Source organism: Sycon ciliatum, chromosome 4 (genome assembly GCF_964019385.1).
Source record: "Sycon ciliatum chromosome 4, ocSycCili1.1, whole genome shotgun sequence".
Lineage (NCBI taxonomy): Eukaryota > Metazoa > Porifera > Calcarea > Leucosolenida > Sycettidae > Sycon > Sycon ciliatum.
The window spans coordinates 15,748,323-15,772,526 of NC_088646.1; the positions used below are offsets into that span (position 1 = coordinate 15,748,323).

Here is a 24,204-nt window from a genome sequence, read left to right on the forward strand (position 1 = left end):
AACATGGCAAGGAACTTTGCTCCACTATGATCTGCATCACTGAATTCAATGCAGGCTATCAGACTAGAAGATTGCTACAAAGGCCAGCGGTCCTGACATGTATAGTCAGTATAGGAATGTTAGCACATCTACAGGACAACAGAACTGACCTTGACAGCAGTAACAGTGAGACCAGCGCTGGTAGAACCAATACCAGTAGTCAGCACAGAGCGAGGCATTAGCTTGCTAGCAAACTTCAGAAACTGAGATTTCCCAGTACCTGTTTGTAAGCAGCAGCAGCAACACCATGAACAATATGCAGAATCCACACCAGGATGGATAAAGTTAGGATAGCTCACTTTAACAACTGCCAACTTCACAATACTAGTAATTGTATAGGTGAAGTCAGGCAGTCGACGCAGTCTGAGCAAACATTGGCTTCAGTGGTATACATTTCCTCTCACAAAGGTGGACATTTCCTCTCACAGTGTTGGACATTTCCTTACCTGGATCACCGACCAACAAAAGGTGGGGTTCACCGCGAACTCGTGTGCCTCCTTCATCTCTCCGCTGGAGACCAAAAACAGAGTAGAATACCACAACATCAATGCATGTCTGGTCTACTGATGGAATTCACTCTAATAATATTAAAAAACACGGATACACACACATGAAAGCACATGGATACAGACCCAGAAAAGCACAAGGTGCGACGGAACGAAACCTTTCTTTAAATGTATGCCCAAGTAATTATGACATCAAAGTGGCTGTCATATTCTGACAATGTTACAGACATTGGCACCCTGAAATTCTAGCAAGGGGACAGCGTATGGCGGTAAGTAGACAAGAACACATGATAAAAATGTTTATGAATGTGTAGGGTGTACATCTCCAAAGAGCAACATATTCAACGTTCAATGACCTACCTGCACACCGCCAATCAAAATCAATGTGACCGCCATTTTGACCACATAAAGACCGTATACTTGAGGACACATTGATGCTAGGATGATGTTGCGGCCCTGTATGATACGCACGCACACGCACGCATGCGCGCGCACGCACACACACACACAAACACACATACACACAAGAGTACATTAGGGAGGTTCCGGGGTACAGTTTTCCGGGCTGAAGTGAGCTACGGATTTTTTTATACGTCGTTTTCAAGCAGTGAACTGTTCCGGAGTACGGAAATAATGTGTTTGCTGGCATTGCTTTAGGTTACGATCGCAATAACAGAACATTTTTCTACACTCGACGCAAAATCTCCATAGGAAACATGGTTCGTGTGAAAGCCAGTCTACACGGATTCTCCATGCCGAAAAATCGTATGAAGCACGACTTGAAAAAATCCGTAGCACCTGTACGGATTTTGGCACGGAAAATCGTACTCCGGAACCTCTATTGACCACTGGGACTTCTGCGACATGAAGGACAAAAAAATTGAGGTAGATGTGGACCAATTACTGTATACTACTCAACAACGCCACATCAGAATAAGAACAAAGCAAACCGGAAGAGAAAGGGCACACGTGTCAGAGCAGCTGTTTAGACATAAGACTGGAACAGCAGTTTGCCAACTTGCTTCTACAGGCACATGCATACGTACACACACTTACTTCCAATGGCTTGTCCTGGGGATAGAATTCAAAGGGTGGAAGTGAATTTAGCCAATATCAGCAGCAGCAACACCACCGAGCATAAAAAAGAAGGCAAAGGAACACACACACACAGTAAAGCTCAACTCAGTGAAGTACACGTGTACCACCTTGCCCACGTCACATTAGCTGGTGAGTAATCAGTTTGATCCTAGAGGGTGGTGGCGTTCCCACGGCGGATGCGGAAAACTCGGCTTCCAGCCGAGTCTCACGCGAACCGTGAAATTTATTATTTTAATCAGTATGGATAGGGTCAAGACTGTGATCTAGTCCACATGGGGGAAGCAGCTGGGGCACATTATTCTCCAGATTGATCCACAATTTTACACCGCACGTTTTACGCACTTGCACCCAAACATACAACAAAAGTGATTGGACCCGGCAGCAGACAGACCTGAGAAACTCAACACATGCTGGGAATGCACTGAATTGCCCAAGGTAGCATCAAGATTGAGTGCTAGCAGCCACAGTCGGGAGAAGATAAACTCACACATTCCGTCCTGACTATATCGTGGCTGAATCTTGGGCTGCGATGCACCCAGGATAGCATGTCAATATCAAATCAGAATTGTCCGGCAGACAGCAGCAGGCAAATTATGCCATACGCGTATAGGGTGTATAACTATACAGAAGATAGAAAATCAATATAACATGACAGGTTGATAGCTCATGTCATGGCCTTGCAGTAATATGGAAAAGCCTAGGACATGGACATACAATAATATGGAAAAGCAGATGGCAAGCTCACCTTGTAAACCTCCCAGAAGTCTGTTATCTCTTCTTTCTGCAAAGAAGAAAAGACAAAGAGAAACATGCTAGTGGGGTGAAACTTGAAAGGTACTCTACCGGTGAACGTGTCATGGATAACACAATCATGTAACAGTTATAATTATTATACCAAAGTAGTCAATACAGTGAATACACCTGATACTTACCAGTTCATTTGTGACTTGTACCGAGTTTCTTTGCTCATTGTTCACTTTGATATGATTAGCTAGTAGCACAAGTCCCAGGTCACATCGACTGTCAGGACTGAGAACAGTGATAGCACAGGCACGATAATCAATACAAGAACAAGAACCGCAGATGAACACAGCAGGCAGTCACATGTACACCAACAGTAGGCAATACATCTACAATAGATGCCAACATCTCCTTTTCCAGTCTGTGGCATGAGGAGTTTTCTGCAGGCATTAAAAAAAAGGTTCAATCCTTATCTGACATGAACAAGTGGAGAAGTGATTTAAATAAACAGTCTACATGTACCGTAAAGTACCGCCAGAGCGCCCCACCATCTCGTCCTTTCGTGGTCGCCTTGTGGAGGTGGATTCCTGTCTGTAGGTCATACGACACGGACCTTGTACAAACATTGCACATTGTGCAGTCAATCCGTACCCAGTTTACCTTCGAGCTCCACATAAAAGCATACCAAGTGTGACCTTAGTACACGAAGGTTCTCACATCGTACAAACTTAGTAGCATTCTGCCATACGATTTTCTTCCCCTGGGTGTAAAATCAAGGTGGGGCGCTCTCGCGAGACGGGGCGCTCTGGCGGTACTTTACGGTACTTGCGAAAAGTCGCGCATTAAACTCAAGTATTCATGCTAAAGTTACACCTTTTCCTCGAGGACAGCATGCACTGTACTGGTGTATGTACTTGAAGTGCAAAGCATCTGGAAGTCACGAACACATGATACGTCACACAATATCCCCTCCCCCCCCCCCCCCCCGGACTGTGTGCGCAACATTTCGACAGTAGACTGTACAGGGAGTATTGTCTATGAGGGTAAACCTGCCAATAACTTAGTGCAGAGGACAAATGTGTGAGTAATACATCTAGCTAGATGTTGAAGCAAATTGAGCTCAGGTACCAAGCCTCACACGTTCACGAACCGTGTAGACCACGCATTCATAGGATGAAGTACGACTTACTAGAGATTTTGCCACCGCTGTATGACAACACCTCTACAGGGCATGAACACAAAACACAGGACAGCACAGCAAGACATATCATGTTCACATACACATCTAGGTAGGTGATTCTCGCAGGAGCAAGGGGGCTAAACAAAGGACAGTACCGCAAGAATTCCCATGTTCACACGCATACGTGATTCTCGGCAAAGCAATGGGGGGGGGGGGGGGGGATACTCCGGGTCATCCTGGTTCAAGCCACGTGGATGTGTACACACACACACATACACACGCGCGCGTTCACACTTACGTGACCGTGACATCGTCACCTGGCTTGCACACATCCACGAGGTCATCCTCCAGTAGAACAGGCATAGCACGGGGAATGTGCAGAAAGTGGAGTTAAGGATGTTCAAACTTCAACAAAATAAGGCGGCTACTACTAGGACAAGTGTCCACATTTACAATAACAACACGAATGCAAAGACAAACACAACTCTTCTTCAATGTGTGCACTGAACAAGGGATGTAATAGTTAGTTTGTCACCAGTTTTTGGTTGATAGGTGTCTGTGCAGTGTATGTGATAGGCACCTCTGTAGTGTATGCGATAGGTATCTCTGCAGTATATGTATCTCCACTAGTTTGAGGGAAAGAGACAAACGGGAACAGTCTGAAGAAAAAATTGACCATCACCACCAGGACTCGAACCAGGGACCCTCGCTTGTAGCTAGCGATGCTCTAACCACTGAGCTATGGTGTAGTCGTCTATATGCATCTCCGTAGCGTATAATATTATGAATTTATGACAGGCGTCTCCGTAGAGTATGTGATAGGTACCTCTGTAATGTACGTGATATGTGTCTCTGTAGTGTATGTGATGCCACGATTTGCAGACCTACAGCACAACGAAGAAGAAACACTCTAGATATTTTTGATAGACGCGAGTATCACCAAAAGCAGAGTGTACCACAAAGTGGCGCCTTACTGCGGTTGGAAAGGAAGGCGTGAAGGAAACTATCAAAGGCTGTGCGCATCCAAAGGCACAATTCCATCAAGTTCTATCCAACACTCAGTGTCACTCTCATGGTAAAGGAGGATATTGTTCCCACGGCTAGCTTTTGCACTTGCTCCTGCAACTTGATCTCTTGCACATCTCTGCCACACCGTGGTTCTAGGTAGACAGAAAGAGTTAATCAGGCACGGGAGTCACCACACAAAGCAGACCACGAATCACTGCCATTCAAGTCTACAGCTAAATTGGACTTCAGACAGTTGAAGAGTACAGTGACAAATACACACCCAATGAGTGACCTGCCGATTAAGGTGGACTCCCATTGGCTGGCTTTGAACGCAGATATCTAGTCAAGATCCTGTCTAGTGTCTACACAGCACTAGATAGAAAAAAGCATTCCGTATTTTCCCAATAATCGGTTAGGCCCGGTGCTGGCTCCTACGCTGTCAGATAAACATGAACCACAGCCAACTCCATAACACTAAGTATTCGAAAAGCTACACTGTATCAATATACGAGTTTACACACATGACATTGTATACCTGTATCCGAGAGAGACTTGAAAGTCTTTGAGTCACAGTCATATCCAGGACACCTGACCAGCATTAGAAAGGACAAAGAGAAGAATGTAGCCAGTCAAGATGCTAGCAGCACAGACATGTACCGAGTGTATCCGATGCACGGAAATGACTTGACATTGATTGTTATGGAGGATCACGCGACCCACTGTGCCCGCTATCGGCAATCCACAACAAGGCCTCGGAGTGATGGAGAATGACCTTCTAGTTCTAACTATTGTCTCTCTAGACACCCACACACACCACACGCTCACGATTGGTGTTGCAATTGGCCTTGCAGTAGTACCAATGCGTCAGGAAACCACAAGTCGACCATCCGTCGGAGTCACACCACCTACTGTAGACCTCTATCTCTAGAACCTACGTAAAATGCTATGTGGTATCAGGGTGCATGCTGCTAATGTGGCAGAAGCTATGGCCGGGATCTGCAGTGTTCTCCTGAACATGGATCACACAGGGACAATACATTCTGCAGAATACAAATGCACAAGTTTCAGGGACACAGCACTGTTTCAGAAGATTGGCTGTGGACCTCTAATGTACATATGTGATCGTCACTGTACCTGGTTGGCTTTGGGATGTTGTAACAGAGTTCAACTTCAGCCTTGACAGTGAACGTGTGACGGCATTGCGCACAAGTGAACTGTCTCTCACAGTCCAGCAGCTTCACCATGCCAGCACGGATAACTGCCCCTGCGAGAGGCAAGTGCACGCACACACATGAATACACCACACACACACACACACACACACACACACACACACACACGCACACACACACACGCGCGCGCGCGCACACACACACACACACACACACTGTTGTGTCCCTCAGTCAAGTCATATTATTATGACTTCTCACGAGCATGCGCACTAGAGATGCATGCTCGTGTGAAGTGGGTTTGGGGATGTTCGGAGGCAGTCTTCTCTTGCTGCAGCTGAGTCTGATTGAAGATAATTACATTCCGAGTTCAGAGCAGTTCAGAGTGAGCCAGTTACGTGTGTGTATAACTGCATGATTAGATCATTGTATGGTCTAGGCAGGGACCATACAAATGGCGACGAAGAGGAGCGGTGCTATTGCAAGAAGAGCGACCTGGTCATTTCCGTCCCATTGCATATGCCTCGCGTGTTTTGACCAAGGCGGAAAAGAACTACTCTAACATCGAGCGAGAGGCGCTTGCCGTGGTGTTCGGAGCTACTACTTTCCGCCAGTACCTTCTCGGTCGCAAGTTCATTTTCGAAACAGACCACCAGCCGCTTGTTAAACTGCTTGGGTGTACAGATGGCGTTCCGTACTTGGTGTCACCGAGACTCAAGAAATGGAAGTTGGCCCTAGCGGCATACGACTACTCTATCAAGCACATCCCAGGGCGCCAAAACCCATTCGCTGATTTCATGTCGCGCCAACCTGGTCCTGGCGCTCCCTGCTCCGACGAGGTAGCTGATGAACAGGTACTATTCATTGAAAGCGAAGTCATTAATGCGGACACAGTTGCTACCGAAACGCAACGGGATCCTATACTGAAGACAGTTTGGCACCATGTACTGAATGGGTGGCCGGAAACCATTGATCAAACTCTACAGCCGTACTTTGCGAAGCGCTGGGAGTTGTCTGTGTCTGACAATATCCTTCTTTGGAACGATCGTGTCATTGTTCCAGAATCATTACGTGAGTTCTTGCTGAACGATCTTCACTATGAACACACAGGTGTAGTTCGTATGAAACGCTTGGCACGTCGCTACATGTGGTGGCCTCGTATCGACAGAGATTTGGAGCAGGTTTGCGCTCAGTGTCCGGAATGCCAAGCTGAAGCACGCCTGCCAGCGAAGGAGTTTGGTAGCTGGTCATGGCCGACGGGACCTTGGCAACGCTTACATATTGATTACGCCGGTCCTTTCATGGGCAAGATGTTTCTTGTCATTGTTTATTCATATTCTCGATTTCTGGATATTGTTCCTATGGACCGTGCAACGTCCGCTACTACTATCGCTGCTTTACGCCGTGTCTTCGCTTTGTTTGGCCTACCACATCACATCGTATCGGACAACGGCTCACAATTCACGAGTGAAGAATTTCAATCATTCCTACACAAGAATGGCATTCGACACACTTGTTCCGCTCCTGGACATCCGGCAACCAACGGGTTAGCAGAACGCTATGTTGGGGTTTTCAAGTCAAAATTGAAAGCCATGGGTACGCAGGGTGACCTACACGCTACGCTACAACGCTTCCTCCTGTCACATCGTACAACCCCTTCAGCAAACAACAAGTCACCAGCTGAGATGCTTATGATGCGTCAACCACGTACCCGTTTTGACACGCTAAAACAGACCGCCAAACCGTCTGTTGACGCTTACGAACGCAACATGAACAAGACCCCAGAATTCCAACCAGGCGACGCTGTGTTCACTCTAAATTTTGGCTCTTATGGTTCAAAGTGGGTCCCAGGTCGCATCGTGTCAGTCATCAGTCCAGTCAACTACCAAGTTCAAGTTCAGGATGCTTTGTGGAAGCGTCATCGCAACCAGTTGAGAGCACGTTCAGTTCCTTTGTCTGAGTTTGTGAGGGAGGATGTGGCTGAAGCTCCCCCTAAATCGACGCATCAGGCTCCATCGTCATCCGCTGATACTGGTCCCAGTGTTTCTTCTACCGGTACAGTTTCAAGTTCAAGTCCTACTACCGCTGAGAAACAACCGTCAAGTCAGTCAACAGTCAGCCCTACACCAACAACCACGACAATACCTACGGATAGTGAGTCTGAGTCTAGAATGCCAACACCATCGACACCTGGTCAGAACACTAGTACGACCCGGTCCGGCCGCCAGGTTGTCATACCTGAACGGTACCGCACTCAAGCCAAGTAGTGGTTTCCAGTTACTGCAGTGGTCATGAACTGTATTATAATGTGTATACAAATCTTGTTTCTGTAAATAGTTCAAATAATTATAGGTATTAGCCGTCATAAATACATGAATAGTTACTATGTCAGCCATGGGTATCGGTTATAATTCTATAGCGAATGATGACATAATTGGTTGCAGATCAGACACTCGCATAGTAGCCATCCATACGTATTTGAACCACTCTTATTACTGTTTTCCATGTTCGTCTTTTTCTAGTGGTGGGGGAATTGTTGTGTCCCTCAGTCAAGTCATATTATTATGACTTCTCACGAGCATGCGCACTAGAGATGCATGCTCGTGTGAAGTGGGTTTGGGGATGTTCGGAGGCAGTCTTCTCTTGCTGCAGCTGAGTCTGATTGAAGATAATTACATTCCGAGTTCAGAGCAGTTCAGAGTGAGCCAGTTACGTGTGTGTATAACTGCATGATTAGATCATTGTATGGTCTAGGCAGGGACCATACACACACACACGTGCGGGCATGTGAATATGTGCACACGCATATTTCACATTACTCTCAGTCTCAGGGACTAGCCACAATTACGAAATGTTTCTTCAAAATGAAAAAATGAAACATTTTCATTTCGAAAATACAGTCAAATCTGTCGTAAGCGACCGCCCCTTGGTGCAAGAAAAAGCGGTCTCTTACGGCAGATGGTCTCTTACGGCAGATGTATGGTAAATCCGACATACCGGGCATGTGTATATGCTTCCATGTACTCAAATCGACGAGAATAATGTGACTTTTAAAATCATTTTATTGGATATTCAATAGAATATAGGGGTGCCAGGGCCAGTCGATCGTACTTGGAAGACAGCGCATTTTCACACCTTGCAGTTGACAGCGCACTGGCAAGTACAGTTTCGCACCTGACTGAACGTGGGTCGCGGTCGCTTACAGCAGATTTGAATGCAGCCACCGTGCATGAAATCGCGGTCGCTGGTCACGCACAGCAGATGGTCGCTCTGGACAGATCAATTTGCATGTGAAATCGTCGGTGCACGGAAAATCGGTCGCTAACGGTAGATGGTCGCCTACAGCAGAGGTCGCGAACGGCAGATTTGACTGTAGTTCAAAATACTTGAATGCACAAACCCCCAGTCAAATTCATGGTCCCACATACACACACAAGAGAGGCGAAAGGCTGCGTAGCTGTAACTTAAAATTTCACGCATTTCAGCGATCATCAGACAGCAGCATTTACTAGGTACTGAAGACGGAAACCCTGGTTGAATTCCATTTACATGGCACTGTATGTGCAGAAAGGGTAAGTGGATGAGGATGAAAAATACCAAACTTTTCAATTTGAAAAAAACACACACACACCACAAAGTGGCCCCGGAAAACCCGTCACCATCGCAATCTCCTACTACAGCATAAGTTGAATGGTGTCCAGATCACTCATTCACTTGATGTAATCCATGATGGCAGTGCAGACAACTCACCGGTAACCGCTAGCAACTGCCCTACATCTGCAGTACGGGGAAGAGTGTTTCTCACAAAGTCGGGCAAAGCTGCAAGATTAGATAGGCGACAATGCACTTGCTCCTTGAACACCTGAAGACAACCACCGCCAAAGAACAATTCCTGAAATACAAACAAGAAGCAAAGACCTAAAGAGGAAGAAGTTCAAGCGACCGATAGTGACCCCTTACGAATTAGAATGAGAGATGATTTATTAATTGTTGGAGAATTATGGGGGCTTTCCTAGACTTAAGCCAACAATACAGCAAGTCTCACAACAAAGGGGAAATTGTAACAATAGGGAGGTTTCGCTCTACGGAATTACGTATGAAAATAACGTAGGAACTGCACGGAATTTTCATACGTAAAAATCAGAGCTGTTGGGTTTCGCTCTACGTGATTTCTCCACAACTGCTAAACATGCGTTGTTGCTTTGGAGACGCGTTGGCTGCATGCGCCCACCGCATGCACCATGAACCGAAACCGCGTTTTCCATTATATTTTGCACGTGGTGTACGGTGTGTGTACCTTGTGTTTCGCGCGGCTTGAACGTTGCCATGGACAAATGCGGAAAATGCGAAAAAAAATATTTCAAAAAGTCCTACGGAGGACCCAACGTAGGAAACAGCTTTCCTACGGAAATCCGTAGAGAGATTTACGTATGAAAGTTGCCCTCGCTCCTCGGCGTGTACGACATACGGATTTTCATACGTAATTACGTAGAGCGAAACCTCCCTACTTCTGATCCTTGAAGGGTGGTGGCGTCCCTACGGATGCGGAAAACTCGGCCTTCAGCCGAGTCTAACGCGAACCGTGAATTTTTTTGGTATGCACTACTAAACAAATTCATGGTCTGCGTGAGACTCAGCTAGAGGCCGAGTTTTCCGCATCCGCAGGAACGCCACCACCCTTCAAGGATTAAGCTGCAACAACTAAAAGACCCGATGAATTACAGTGCAAAGACCATCCACTCACCATTTTGTCCTTCGCCTCGTGTTCCCGGTACAAAGCTTGCTGGGCACGGCTTATTGCAATTTCACACTCTACAAAAAACAAAAACAAGAAATTACGATAAGATGTTAACACTGGAAAACTTTGGTCACATGTTCACGACGACTTGAGTGACCATTGGGTTCTGGGTGAACCGTGTTTTAAATGGTCTGGGGGGGGGGGGGGGGGGGGGGGGGGAAGATCGTAGCTGACTTACTGTAAATCAACTAATTTTCGCTGGTTTCGCCGCTTGGTACCAACTGGCCAAAGTAAATCGCAGGCCAAAGTTTGTCACAGAGGCAAATGATTCATAATTGAGCCGTGGCTGCATGTGAGAGCAACAACTAACGATCGATTTCTTTTTTGAAAATCGGCCAATCGGCCAAAGTTAAATGATCGCCAAAAGTTTCATTTCGAGATGGCCAAAGTTTCTCACAAGCCAAAATTTGCTTATTTACAGTATTCCCAAACAGAATACAATCTAGCCGTGCAATACAGTACAAAAGCAATGGTTTTGTAGCATGGGAGCTAACCTGGCAAGAATTTGCGCGGGTTGTCCAAGAGTTTCTCAGCAACCTCCCCGTTGTACTCAAGCAGGTCCACCACGCTGCAAGGGAAAAGAAACAAATACTAGTATCACAATGTGCAAAGAGTACATAAGATGATGCAACCCCATGCCTTATTGCTCACAATAAATGTACACATCTCCAATAGAAGAACTGTACAGCCCTGAGGGGTGCAGTTCGCTATTTCAGGTCACCTGACTGACCGTCTTTGTCCATGCACGACCGCAGGAATATCTTTGGTCTTGCAAGTATAACGGAGGGCACAGAAAGATGACTCAATTACCCAGCCGCTCCAAGGCAGATACCATATACAGGTGGAATCAGCTCATCTGACTCATTCGCCTGTGTAGCCGAGATCCTAACCCGATGGGACGTTGACAGTGCCGGTAGCAGAACAAATATAGAGCGATGTCGTGCGACGCTTGGCATGCATGCGCTCACACGCCTCACCATATTAAAAAATAAAAATAAAACCGACCTACTCCATTGCATGTATCAGAGGGAAGTGACCTGAAAGCGCAAAATAATTCTGGGTGGCCTCAGCATCTTGTTCAGGTCACTGGTAAGAACTGCTCACGTCATCCAAACGAGGGTCATGACCCCGCTGGTTAATCAGATCCCAACATTTCGGTGCCGTCCGACTTAAATCGGGTTTTCAAAAACCAACGCTTATCATAGACCTCATCCAAAGGAGACAAAGAAAAGAGGGCGATGTCTTGACCAGACTTCCTCTTTCAGGTGTGTAGTCGCACACATGTGACATGTCAGTCACTTTGATTGGCGGGCCAAACAAATTTTATACTTGAAGGCATTGTACGACATGAATGCGACTCTAATTGCTGGTTTTTTCTCTGAAAGCTTGAACGTACACACATTGAGTGCAATGCAATCGACAATCTGTGAGGTGACCAGTCGATACACTGAGACCAAAAAGAAAAGAAAACAAATGTGTAAGCCATAGTAAGTGTGCATGCATACACTGATACAGTGACTGATGGGTAGTATCGGCAACACCACCATAATTATAGACTTATGGCACAGAAGTAGTGTACCTGATAACAAGCGGGTAATGCTGGGTGTCATCAGCCCACAATAGAATAGCTTCAAGATCATGCTCATGACGACTGCGGACAAACTCTTCCAACACGCCTAGATCAACACAAAGAGGAATACAGAGTCAGGTCAAACCAATTTCATACATCTGATAGCATAGCCAGACTTGTATACAATCAACCTCGTAAATAACGACCCCGGGCATAACAACAACTTGTAAATAACGACCCCGGGCATAACAACAACTCGTAAATAACGACCCCGGGCATAACAACAACTCGTAAATAACGACCCCGGGCATAACAACAACTCGTAAATAACGACCCCGGGCATAACAACAACTCGTAAATAACGACCCCGGGCATAACAACAACTCGTAAATAACGACCCCGCGGCCCGGGCATAACAACAACTCGTAAATAACGACCCCGGGCATAACAACAACTCGTAAATAACGACCCCGGGCATAACAACAACTCGTAAATAACGACCCCGGGCATAACAACAACTCGTAAATAACGACCCCGGGCATAACAACAACTCGTAAATAACGACCCCGGGCATAACAACAACTCGTAAATAACGACCCCGGGCATAACAACAACTCGTAAATAACGACCCCGGGCATAACAACAACTCGTAAATAACGACCCCGGGCATAACAACAACTCGTAAATAACGACCCCGGGCATAACAACAACTCGTAAATAACGACCCCGGGCATAACAACAACTCGTAAATAACGACCCCGGGCATAACAACAACTCGTAAATAACGACCCCGGGCATAACAACAACTCGTAAATAACGACCCCGGGCATAACAACAACTCGTAAATAACGACCCCGGGCATAACAACAACTCGTAAATAACGACCCCGGGCATAACAACTCGCGAATAATGACACAATCTTCAGACCTAGTGACCGTCAGAGTGCATATTATTTTCTACCTCACAAATAACGATAACCTGCGAATAACCACACTTTTCTCATGCACGATCAATGGTCGTTATTCGCAAGGTTGACAGTAAATGAGTCTGTCCCAAGAGGCATGAGTATCTGTTTGTCGTATCCGTGGTTCCCAGTAGCTGTATATACTCAAGTGGTACTACTATACTCATACGGCTACAGCTCGATCCTGATTACAGTCCATTTCAAAACTATAGACGCGTACTTAGGCAAAAACCGGTATGCCAGCATCTATACCACATATAATCTGTGATCACTTTGTGCATATATTTTTCCAAATTGGGCGTCTGTTATCCAATCGTTTAGAAACTATATGAGAGTAATTGTGGAGCGGTCCTGAGCAATATTCCGAAAACTATTCTCAAAAAGTTCCAGCCAAATTTGAAATATTTCAAAACCCCTACGCGTCTATAGTTTTGAAATGGACTGTAGTGCCCTCTCTCCAATCACTGTTAGTGTCCTGTCCAGTGGAGTGGAACAAAAAATATTCTTCTCCCTCCTGTTACCATTGTAGTTGTTTTGCTGCTGTCTGGGTTGTATTTTTTTAGCGTGAACATGGGAAAATACGAACAAAAATCACAGCAAAGAGGGAGAGGGAGGTATGTTTGCACATGAAGAAATCAGCTGTAGCTCTCACGCAAGTTTCCCTGGACTTTATTCCCGAAGCTATGCAAAAGACATTACCAAGAGAACATAACCCCAAGAGTGTGTAACTCCTGATATCCGAGCTATGGGTGCTGCGCGCGGCGCGCTGCCCGCATTACGTAGTGAAATGACGATCCAGCTGCGCTGCATGGATTTGAGTTTTACGGTTTAGCCTCAATGATTTCACGTGCAATACGGTAAGTTCAAAGGCAATGGATGTGTGTGTGACGCATCACGTACAAACCCATCCGAAGTCTCCGAGAAAAGTGGATTTGGAAGAAGAAACCGTACCAGATCGATAATGACGCAATGGCCCACAGTTCTTGGCTACGTAATGCATGCAGTGCGCCGCGCCAGACCCCATATGCAAAGTTGCATACTCTGGGGTTATGCACTCTTGACGCTACCAGCATCTGGCGCTAGCCAGGGTCTACAGCGCTTTATTTTGTATCTTTGCGTGCACGAACAGGTGGTCACGAATCACGTGACTAGTTTCTCCAGGCCTGGCGTGCTATCCACACATGTCCCATACTGTACCGTCAAAGAGAGCTGGCCACCAGCGTTCCTGCATTGCAAAGGTGTTTCCGGCAGTTCGAATAACACGCATGATGACCTAGGTAAAAACGAAGCATAGCGAGGGCCCTGAGCTTCGCAGCTCTCTTGTTGTCAGAGCAAATGTAATGCATAAGGCTATTAAAAGGGTTGTATGGTGTACTGCCGGGTGCCCAAGGGCATGAAGTACATCACCCAGCCTGGAGATGGTTCTAGCCTCTTGTCCTTATCCACACGTTAGGTGAAAATCCAGTCCAGTCGTTCCCCCGGTGCCCGACAGCACACGGCTGTACTGTCAGTCCCGGTCAGAACACAGTGTTGTGTTTAGCCTCTTCAAAAACTTCGAAAGCACTCCTGGACTCTGGATTAGCAGTTCTGCATTATATTCGCTCCATGTACTGTATCATGTAAATTGTATTGCATGTGGCTAAAAGTACAGGAGATGGTCCTAAATTGAATATTTCGACAAGTGGCCTCAGGAGAACAAGAAGCAAAAGATGAGTGATGTGCGGATGGGGGTATACTTACGAATGGTTGAGCCTGATGTAGATGCAGTTCCACTAGACATATCACACAAAGCACTTCAGTGAGCAGTGGCAAGGGTGTTTTGGTCTTGGGTATCTGAACCAGGACACTTCACGTTGATCCAGAGAGTTGTCTATACGACTCCCTGCATTGACTGCCTGTGACCAGCACCCAACAAGGTTGAGGTTTCCACGCACAAAGTACTAGTAAAGATGATGAGGAAACTGGCTCAAACCATATCATTCGACTCACATAGAGGTGTTGTTTGTTTTACAATGTTCAAACAGTCAGCAAGTGAATGATCATTTCCTCGACGCCGCTTGCAGGCAAGGACTTGTTCAGGATTTGTTGCACACAAAACTGATTCAAAATTGCCGGCAAAATCTGCTTTTCCATTTACTATGGGCACACGTGTTGATGCGATGCGCATGTGATCATTGCTTGATCACCTGATCTGACATGAATATTCATGATCATGATTATGTCATATCGAATGGCACCTGACTGTATGATATGAGCTCACTCAGCTCACCCGTTTCGGCCGTTGGATGTTCCCTGTAGCTGTGCCGACTCACTGCTGAATGCTTTTGTAAGCTGTCCAAGATAAGAACAAAAAAACAGAACAACAGGAAAGAAAAAGAACCAAGGAGTTCCCAGGTCCTCTTTCAATTTTGTAGTAGATTTGGTGCTGCTCGTGCTATCTGTGATCAACAGAGTCCTCTGCAAGAGCGAGTTTTATTGTGTTGTTTGGTCCCGGAGGTAGCTCCTCGCAACGGTTGTCTATCATCATGAGTTGCCTTGCTTCGGTAAGTACACTTTTTTCTTCTTCTTTTTTTTTGAATGTAGCGCAACTTTCGACTCTTATTTGGCCTTTGTCTAATGGAGGTCTTCCATCTGTCTTTCTTCTCGGCTCTTAGTTGGCGTGTTGCCTCTGCCCTTCGCCATGTGGCTGTTGTTGCGGCTGCTGTCCTACATCGAAAAGTTCGACTACATCTCGCTTGATGTACGGTGTAATGCTGCTGGTTGGCACAGTCGTCTCAGCACTTTTCCTCACAACTAAGGTGGCCAACGCCGTTCTCAAGGTGCGGTATTTGTGTACATGAGTGTGGCTGAATATTGTCCTTGACTTTCTCTTAGTGTTGATGCTGCCAGAATTTCAGTGACAGCGTTAAAAATAATAATGGAGTGATCACGTACAGACAGTCTGTAGAAGTGAAGGAAATCACACACACACACACACACACACACACACACACACACACACACACACACACACACACACACATACACATACACACACGCACGCACACATACACCATGTACCATGTACCATGTATACGCCCGTCGCAAGAGAAGCACGCAAATCTGCAAATGCACTGGATGTGCACCCACATATTTTCTCTTATAGCAACGATAGCGAACAAGATCTGAATGAGACAGATCAAGACTTGCGCCAGATAACTGTCTAATCCACACAACTGGCGAAGCCATGTGAATCGACCACCAATGCACACCTGGTCTACACACACAATACAATGCAATACAATAATGCCCATCCGAAGATGATGGCAGGTCCTGAAAGGACCGACAGTGTTTCAGTCACGCGGAACAGAACTTCGCGTGGCGAGTGAGGTCCTGGCGACGGTGAAAATCTTGGCCGCAGTGGCACCTGAAATCCCGAGACACAGGTTTAGGCGGCTGGATGGTATTGCAGGCCAGTCTCCACGCACGACGGTCCTCGGCTAGGCTGTACCAGTCATTGATGTGGCGTTCCTCTAGGTCAATCACGATGTTGTCACGCCAACGCTTGCGTGGCCCGTGGCGAGGGCGCGTCTTCTGGAGCTCACCAAACAATACGCACTTCGGTATTCTGTCGTCCGACATGCGTCCGACATGCCCCAACCAGCGAAGACGGCGCGTCCTCAGCATCTCCACCACTGATCGCAAACCAGCCCGCTCCAAGACGACGGCATTGGAGAGATGCTCATTCCATTGTTCTGACTTGCTGACGTCCAGGATAAACCACAGCGGTTGTGGAACACTGACAGAGGGCGGGTGTCGGTTGCCTTGACAGCCCATGACTCACAGCCATAAAGTAACGTTGAGAGGACGACTGCAGAGTAAACATGAGTCTTGGTACGCACAGAGATGTGGCGGTTTCCGAAGACAGCAGAACGCAAGGCGCCAAAAGACCGGGATGCCTTGTCTACACACACACACGCACATACACAACACATACACAACACATACACACAACACACACACACACCACGCACACACACACACACACACACACACACACACACACACACACACGCGCGCACACACATGATAGGAGTAGACTGCGTGCTACAGACTTCATTATTATTACTCGGTGATCGAATTGGAACCAGGTAAATATGTTGCCTGTCACTGTAATGCTCTGTCGTAGCATAAAGTCATCAAGAACCAATACTCAGTCAAAAATCATCTGCCGAGAAGTATCTGAGTTCATCTACAGGAGCTTCTTCATTCATATCTAGTAATTGTCGATGTTGTCAGTCCTGACATCACGGCCACTTGGCACACTACATGGGGAACATTGACCACAGAAAACATAATTATAGTCGCCATTGGTTGTTTTTGCATCTCATTACTTTATACTGACTCCACTCCTTCCAAGACGGTACTTCGAAGCTTTACCTTCTGAATGTCAGAATGTGTATGTATGAGTGGCACTGGCTGTAGCAGTTGATACCTTTTGTGTTATGTCCTCTCTTTTTTTTCTACTCTAGTCAAACACCATCTGCTCTACTATTCGGAAAGTGGTCAAACTGGATGCTTCGAAAAGCTGTGTTGACAGTGACGATTTGCAGAAGTACTTCAGCAACTTTGCTGTCTATCGCATCTTCTTTGCGCTTGCCTGCTTCTATCTGCTCTTCATGGTCATCATGTATGCTGTGAAGACGAGTCACGACCCCAGGGCTAAACTCCAGAATGGGTGAGCTGCAGCACTCCTACCCTAGAGCAGTACTACACCACTGCATACTCTAAACGAACATTTTATAGACGAGTGTTGAGTCTTTTGACATGACCTCACTGGCTGCCGTATGTATGTGTGTAGTTGTGCGAATGTTGTGACTGCTGCTTATGTGGTACTCATGATGCAGCTATACACCATGCTGGACAAGCAAGTCCGCCATTGGCTCTGGGTGCAGAGTGGCCAATCACTGTGCAACTGTTGCTCGTGTATAGGAGACTGTGTGGTGTGTGGCTCTAGTTTGTTGATAAATACAGGTAACCCCTGGACTACTACTGCAAATTGAGTATGTAGTTTGGTGTCTGTTTTAATCAGAAATGTCTTGGTGTTTTCTTGGCTACAGCTTTTGGCTGTTCAAGTATCTTGCCCTGATTGCCATTACCGTCGGTGCCTTCTATATTCAAGCGGGCTCTTTTGAAACAGGTTAGCGCTTATTTCTGGGACAGGTGTGATGTGTGTGATGTGTGTGTGTGTGTGTGTGTGTGTTTGTGTATGTACCACCAGAAGGAGTGACTCCTATTCTTGAGGTGCAGTGGACAGCAGCTGACTTGCCTTTGGTGTTTTACTGTCCCACATTCCTTTGCCCATTGACACTGCCGTTGAATGTGGAGTGGATCGTGATACATGATACATGTTCAATGAAGGACTTTCAAGAGTGAGCAGCTGGACTCTTTGCTGTTTTCTGTGTTTTACATTTGCAGCTCTGTACGGCATCGCCATCACTGCGGCCTGGTTTTTCATTGTTGTACAACTTGTGCTGCTGATTGACTTCGCTCACTCCTGGAACGAATCCTGGGTGGGCAAGATGGAAGAGAGTGATGGCAATGGCTGGAAGTGTGGTATGTCTAGGGATACCACCTTGTGTGCTCTCTCTGTCTATCTTTATGTCTATCTATCTCTCTACCTCATCTGCTCTGTATTACAGTTTATCTGACTTACATATTGCTCATCAGGTGTTCTTTCTGATCCTTTGTTTCAGGAGTAACTTGGTATAGTCTTTGCGGTTTGCACAGTGGAGCACAGTGTTATGATGTCCTGGTGTACTTTTACCCATATTGAGCATTGGTGTTTATTCTTTATCGGTGTGCCCTAATTATGTGTTTGTTTGTACAGCTCTCCTGTTCTTCACATTCGGGATGTTTGCAGCAGCCTTCGCCATCTTTGTGGTGCTGCTTGTATTCTTCACCCAGGTAAGGTGCTATTCAGGGATTGAAGGGGCACTTGCGAGTTTCATGTTTCCTTGGTCTCCTGCCAAGCGAGGTAGACTGAACATGCCAAAGGTTCAGTGGACCTTCGCTTGAGTTTGAGTGAAGGTTTACTTGGACTCAAAAGGTCATACATGTGTGCTAGGGTGTGCTGGCTGCACCTAGTCGATGTTGGATAGCCTGTAGGAATGCTACACACAATGTCTGTGTGTAGCAGACTTTTCAGAACTGAACTGTACTATGCGCAGCCTGGTAGCATGTATGTGTAGAGTGTATTGTACTTGTAGTGTGGTTGCTGCACTGAGCAGTGATCATTCGCGTGCACTGTACTGAGTGTAGACATGGCAATGTAAGTCTGCAAGGTGTGATAGTGTAGCAGGCTGCCGTTTGATTTTTGCCAACACACCAAGCTGGTATTTGATGTGTACCCATACTGTACTGGGAGGTCTCACTTGCAAACTACTAGTTGTGGCTTCTTGAACAGTCTGTTGTGTTCAAGCCGTGGCAGTTGTTTACTATGTTTCGGTAGCCTGAGATGATCGCGCTGTGTAGGACCTCGGGAGCAAAGATGTATATGATCTATGTATTGCATCCCATCCTTGCTTGTTACAGAGTGGTGGATGTAGCCTGAACAAGTTCTTCATTGCATTCACCTTCCTGGCTGCTCTGGTTGTCACAATTATCTCTATCCTGCCCAAGATCCAAGACGGTAAGTTGCTTGACGTCCCAAGAAGCTTCAGGCATAGTACACAATGTCTTATGTCCACCTTTACCATCTCCATTAGGTTGCTATTTGTTCTTGGTAGCTTTCGAATTGTTACTGTCTTCTGGGTACAGACTTTTTCCCTATGACATATTGCATGTGTGTGTGTGTGTGTGTGTCCATCCTTTCAGCAACCCCAACATCTGGTCTTCTTCAGTCTGCTGTTGTCTTCCTGTACGTCATGTACATAACATGGTCAGCTGTCTCCAGTGAGCCCTATGGCCCAAGTAAGTACACAGCTCCTATACTGGTTGTGTGTGTGTGTGTGTGTGTGTGTGTGTGTGTGTGTGTGTGTGTGTGTGTGTGTGTGTGTGTGTGTGTGTGTGTGTGTGTGTGTGTAGGTTTGTGTGTGTAGGTTTGTGTGTGTGTAGGTTTGTGTGTGTGTGTATAGTAAAGCCTGCCTAAGTCAACCACTCTAGGAACCTAACACATGCGATCCCTGTGTACAGGTGATCTCTTTATCCAGGGTCAATTGACTGGAGATTATGATAACACCCTTGGTTCTAATTGTAGTGGTCCTCTGAGACAGGCGGTCACCTTATCAGTGTGGTTGCCTCAACAGGTTTTCTGTCTGTGGGTGTGTGTGTGAGAGAGAGAGAGAGAGAGAGAGAGAGAGAGAGAGAGAGAGAGAGAGAGAGAGAGAGAGAGAGAGAGAGAGAGAGAGAGAGAGAGAGAGAGAGAGAGAGAGAGAGGATGTATGCGTGTGGGGAGGGGGGTGATGGAAATGGGTGCTTGTGACGTGGTTTTTACTTTGGTATGCACGTCGGTACCGCAAGAATCTTCATAACGGTGTTTCACTCTCGTGCTCTTTGTGTTGTTTTGGTATGGCCTGCAGCTCAGAACTGCAATGTTGACTACCAGGGCACCAATCCCAATGGTACACATGCTGCTTATTCTGGAAATAACACAACCTCGAGCATTGTGGGTATTGTTATGGCGTTTGCACTGGTCATGTATGCATGGTAAGTTTGTTTTCCCTGGTAGGGCGTAAACAGCCGAAGAGATTTTACTAGTGCACGTGCGTGTTCTTTCTTGATGTATGCCGTCTTTCCACTTGTGCTTTCTGTTTTGTTGTGTGCATTTACATTGCCACTGTTCTGTAGAACGGGTAATTTTAGAGACTATTAATTTTAGCGTTTTCCCATTGTCAACCGGTTAACGACGTTTTATTTTAGCGATTTTACTCACGGATCACCAGTGCACTACTGTCTCAACGGATTAGCGACTTGAAACTTTAGCGAAAATGAGTCGATCGCTAAATTCGCTAGGGTTTTTACGTCGCTAACATTACCCGTTCTACAGTAACCCTTTCAGGACGGACTTGATTCAGGTAAACTGCTACATGCACTACGTATCGAAGCAGTTTGGATCATAACTTGCTTTTCCTTTTATCCGTTTTGATAATCTTGAGCTTCCTGGAAAGCTCTTGGCCAGAGGAGCACACTGGTGTAATCCTCACTCGCTACAGTACCACTATATTGGCGCTATAGCGCTGGGATGACATACGAAACGGGACGTTGAGCCAATTTGGTAAAATTGCTGAAATTTTCGTAATAATCACGGTAGAGCGCTGCTTTTTTTGTAGCTGACAGCTTGAGATCCATGCCTGACGTCACACTGCTCTGTACTTGCCTGGCTTGTCGTGCAACAGGGGGAAATCCCTTGAATGACACAGCGCGCGGAAGTCAAAATTTGCTGCAGGACGTAAAATACCTTGCGAGTGCCGTAGCTCCACTATTTGACCTCGGATCGACTTCGGATTTGTTCGAGCCGACAGCTGAGACGATTCTAATGTCGATAGACCTTTCGATTGCCCGATGCTGTCAAGGGAAAGCCGAGTTACAAAAATTTTAGTGTATGCAGTATGCACTGCACAGTCATGACGGATATATCCGTCATACCGTCCTTAAAGGGTTAAACTTGATACGGTTAGAGAAATCTGTCTTGTATTCCTGAGCTGCTTGTCCTTATTGGGTGCTTTCTTTCTGTCTGTGTACCTGTCTATCTATCTGTGTACCTGTCTATCTATGCATGTGTCTTCTATCTGTCTGTGTCTTCTTTCTCTCTGTATGCCTGTTTTACCGTGTCTCTTTCTCCTGTTTATATCCGTGTCCTGTTCTTTGAAACTCCGTATTCTTGCAGTGTCTTCACCGCCTCCAAGTCACAACTGAACAAACTGAAGGGCAAGGATGGTGATGCTGAGGTGAGCCTGACGCGCACAGCCCTGGAAGTGCTTGTGCATCTACCTCCCAGAGCTTAAAACTCTAGCTTGTTCTTTCGCTACACCACTTGTGACCTTGTATGCCTTGCACACTTGCCGCGAGTGCCCACAGAGTTGTGAACAAAGCCCCTGAGCCCGCATGATTTTTCCAATCCAAGAATACAGGAGAGCTCTGCGCTCTGGGGAGTTGTTGCGCTCTTGGTGATATGCACGATCTCTGTGTTTCCCAAACATGTCATGCTTGTGCACATACCAGCAGCAGCAGCAGCAGCAGCAGCAGCACTACTGCAAGTACTACACTGGTACATGTAGGCTCAGAGAATACATTCCTGCACTAACCCACGTATCTGATTGTCTGTTGTGTTTTTCCTGTCGCCTTCATCATGCAGCGCACCGTACTGTGCAACTCCAGCAATGAGTCAGGTAGGTCGAGCCAGGCACTGTCTGGTGCTGTGCACTAGCACTTAGTGACTCTTGCTAGCGCTGAATTGCTGGTCTCATTCTTGCCGGTTGCGTACACTAATGTGTACTTGTACCCGCTGTAAATTACTTTTGTGACAGCTTCTGTGCCACTGGAAGGTAGCTATTATCATGACCAACTCTGCATTGGTCATGTATTTTCTCGTAGTGATCATGCACTTGTAAATGTAATGGCATTGGATCGTGTTTGGTCCTGTGTGGCTGGTTTAGGTGACGATGACCAGCGCGTGTATGACAACGAGCAGGAGGCCGTCGCGTACAGCTACTCCTTCTTCCACTTCATGTGCATGCTGGCAGCTCTCTACCTCATGCTGCTCATCACCGGCTGGACCAAGTAAGCTTTTGTCAGCTCTTTGTCTACTTTCTTGTTTTTCATGCTCGTGTAAGGTGAGCAGAGTGTTCTCCACTAACTTAGTCTACCTTTTGTAGGAGGATTAATGTACATGTGGGACCAGTGCTTGCTCACTTACACCGTGTCCTTCTGCTTTCCTTTATTCAGATTGGCAACTACTTGTGTGCACGATTTACTATAGCAGCATGGTGTATACTTCATACTTACCTTCTTCTTTGTCTTGTGTCTTGTGTCATGCCTGCGTGCCACCTGCAGCCCGCAAGATTCCCTGAGTTCGGATATCGGCAAGTCCTTCACACAGAACTGGCCATCGGTCTGGGTGAAGATGACTTCGGCCTGGGTGTGCTTGCTCATCTACTTGTGGACACTGCTCGCTCCAGTGGTTCTTCCGGACAGAGAGTTTCACTGAAGATCTGAGTGAGTGATGTGTGCAAGTGGGCATGTGTGTGTGTGCGTGGCCATTCTCTATAGCTGACGAGCGGTCGCCGCCACCATCCTGAAGATCACTTTGTAAACGCCTGCTAACCCTGTTGTTTTCAGAGTAGTCAGCACAAGGTTTTCTCATACTACGCATGCTGCAGCCATCAGTAAGCGAACAATGTGTGTGCATGTAAATCTTTAGTCGATTGTGTTCTAAGCAGCTACCTGCCTGTGGTCCCCCTGTATAGGGTGTAACGGTTACTGCATCACTTGTGCTTCTATTCTCTGTTACTTTGGTTCCTACAACTTGTAGCTGTGTGAGTACAGTTGCTTGCAATGGCTTTCCATGCATTTACCACCCCTGTCACTGTATGGTGCTTGCCTTGACATGTTCTTTTTCAATCTTATTTTTGTTGTTTTTAATCAGATGCAATTCTTATCCATTAAACTTGGACTTTTACCATGTATTGTTAGTTTCCTTGTAGAGTATTGACTATAATGTATTCACACATCTCGCCTTGCCCCCCCCCCCCCCCCCCCCTGTACATCTAGTGGTCAGTGTATAGCGTGTCTCATGTTCTTCCTTTCTGTAGCATAACTTAGAGAGCCTTCCCCTCCGTCAAGAAACAACCCATCTGTACTGTAGGCATAGGCACATCCGCATCATCGTTTAGCCCATGTGTGTGTGTGTGTGTGTGTTGTTTTACTGTGAACATTGCACTGCATTGTGCTTGCAAGCAATCACAACCATAAATTTTACATGAATATTTAAAAATGCCGTTAGCATCGGTTGTCCTGAAGAGGAAGTGGGAATGGAATCTTCATTAACCAATATCATGAACGTTTGCACACAAGACTTGAGCATAGCCATGTAGAAGCGGGGGCCATGCATGGTGGTGTGTGCGCAAAGTTAGTTACACGTAACGTTACTACT

The 24,204-nt window shown here is 46.4% G+C and overlaps 2 protein-coding genes across 2 annotated transcripts in view; one reads left to right on the forward strand and one right to left on the reverse strand.

Annotated features, from left to right (window-relative positions):
• LOC135814657 (DNA helicase MCM9-like) overlaps window positions 1-15,193 on the reverse strand; it is a 24,792-nt gene extending 9,599 nt beyond the window's left edge. Inside the window, exons 1-16 of the mRNA XM_065327815.1 lie at window positions 14,814-15,193; window positions 12,119-12,215; window positions 11,034-11,107; window positions 10,486-10,553; window positions 9,492-9,603; window positions 5,707-5,836; window positions 5,108-5,160; window positions 4,652-4,724; window positions 3,863-3,937; window positions 3,574-3,606; window positions 2,576-2,672; window positions 2,389-2,424; window positions 1,602-1,616; window positions 906-1,001; window positions 486-549; window positions 150-259 (exon numbers count right to left, since the gene is read on the reverse strand). Of these exons, the coding sequence (XP_065183887.1) occupies window positions 150-259; window positions 486-549; window positions 906-1,001; window positions 1,602-1,616; window positions 2,389-2,424; window positions 2,576-2,672; window positions 3,574-3,606; window positions 3,863-3,937; window positions 4,652-4,724; window positions 5,108-5,160; window positions 5,707-5,836; window positions 9,492-9,603; window positions 10,486-10,553; window positions 11,034-11,107; window positions 12,119-12,215; window positions 14,814-14,853 (1,173 nt within the window). The 5' untranslated portion in view covers window positions 14,854-15,193. The remainder of the gene's footprint in view (window positions 1-149; window positions 260-485; window positions 550-905; window positions 1,002-1,601; window positions 1,617-2,388; window positions 2,425-2,575; window positions 2,673-3,573; window positions 3,607-3,862; window positions 3,938-4,651; window positions 4,725-5,107; window positions 5,161-5,706; window positions 5,837-9,491; window positions 9,604-10,485; window positions 10,554-11,033; window positions 11,108-12,118; window positions 12,216-14,813) is intronic.
• A 222-nt stretch (window positions 15,194-15,415) lies between these two features.
• LOC135814679 (probable serine incorporator) lies at window positions 15,416-24,053 on the forward strand. The gene is made up of 13 exons (XM_065327842.1): window positions 15,416-15,616; window positions 15,728-15,892; window positions 17,585-17,790; window positions 18,173-18,252; window positions 18,531-18,668; window positions 18,943-19,019; window positions 19,647-19,743; window positions 19,929-20,024; window positions 20,633-20,759; window positions 21,940-22,000; window positions 22,408-22,441; window positions 22,709-22,832; window positions 23,106-24,053. Exons 1-13 carry the CDS (start codon window positions 15,599-15,601, stop codon window positions 23,257-23,259), a joined length of 1,377 nt encoding a protein of 458 aa, XP_065183914.1. The 5' UTR covers window positions 15,416-15,598; the 3' UTR covers window positions 23,260-24,053.
• Window positions 24,054-24,204: the final 151 nt, after the last annotated feature.

What these genes read in the sequence shown, in the direction of transcription:
- LOC135814679 (XM_065327842.1), top strand. An exon ending in TGCTTGTATTCTTCACCCAG is followed by an intron (nt 19,020 to 19,646) that starts GTAAGGTGCTAT and finishes TGCTTGTTACAG; the next exon opens with AGTGGTGGATGTAGCCTGAA. An exon ending in GCACTGGTCATGTATGCATG is followed by an intron (nt 20,760 to 21,939) that starts GTAAGTTTGTTT and finishes GTATTCTTGCAG; the next exon opens with TGTCTTCACCGCCTCCAAGT.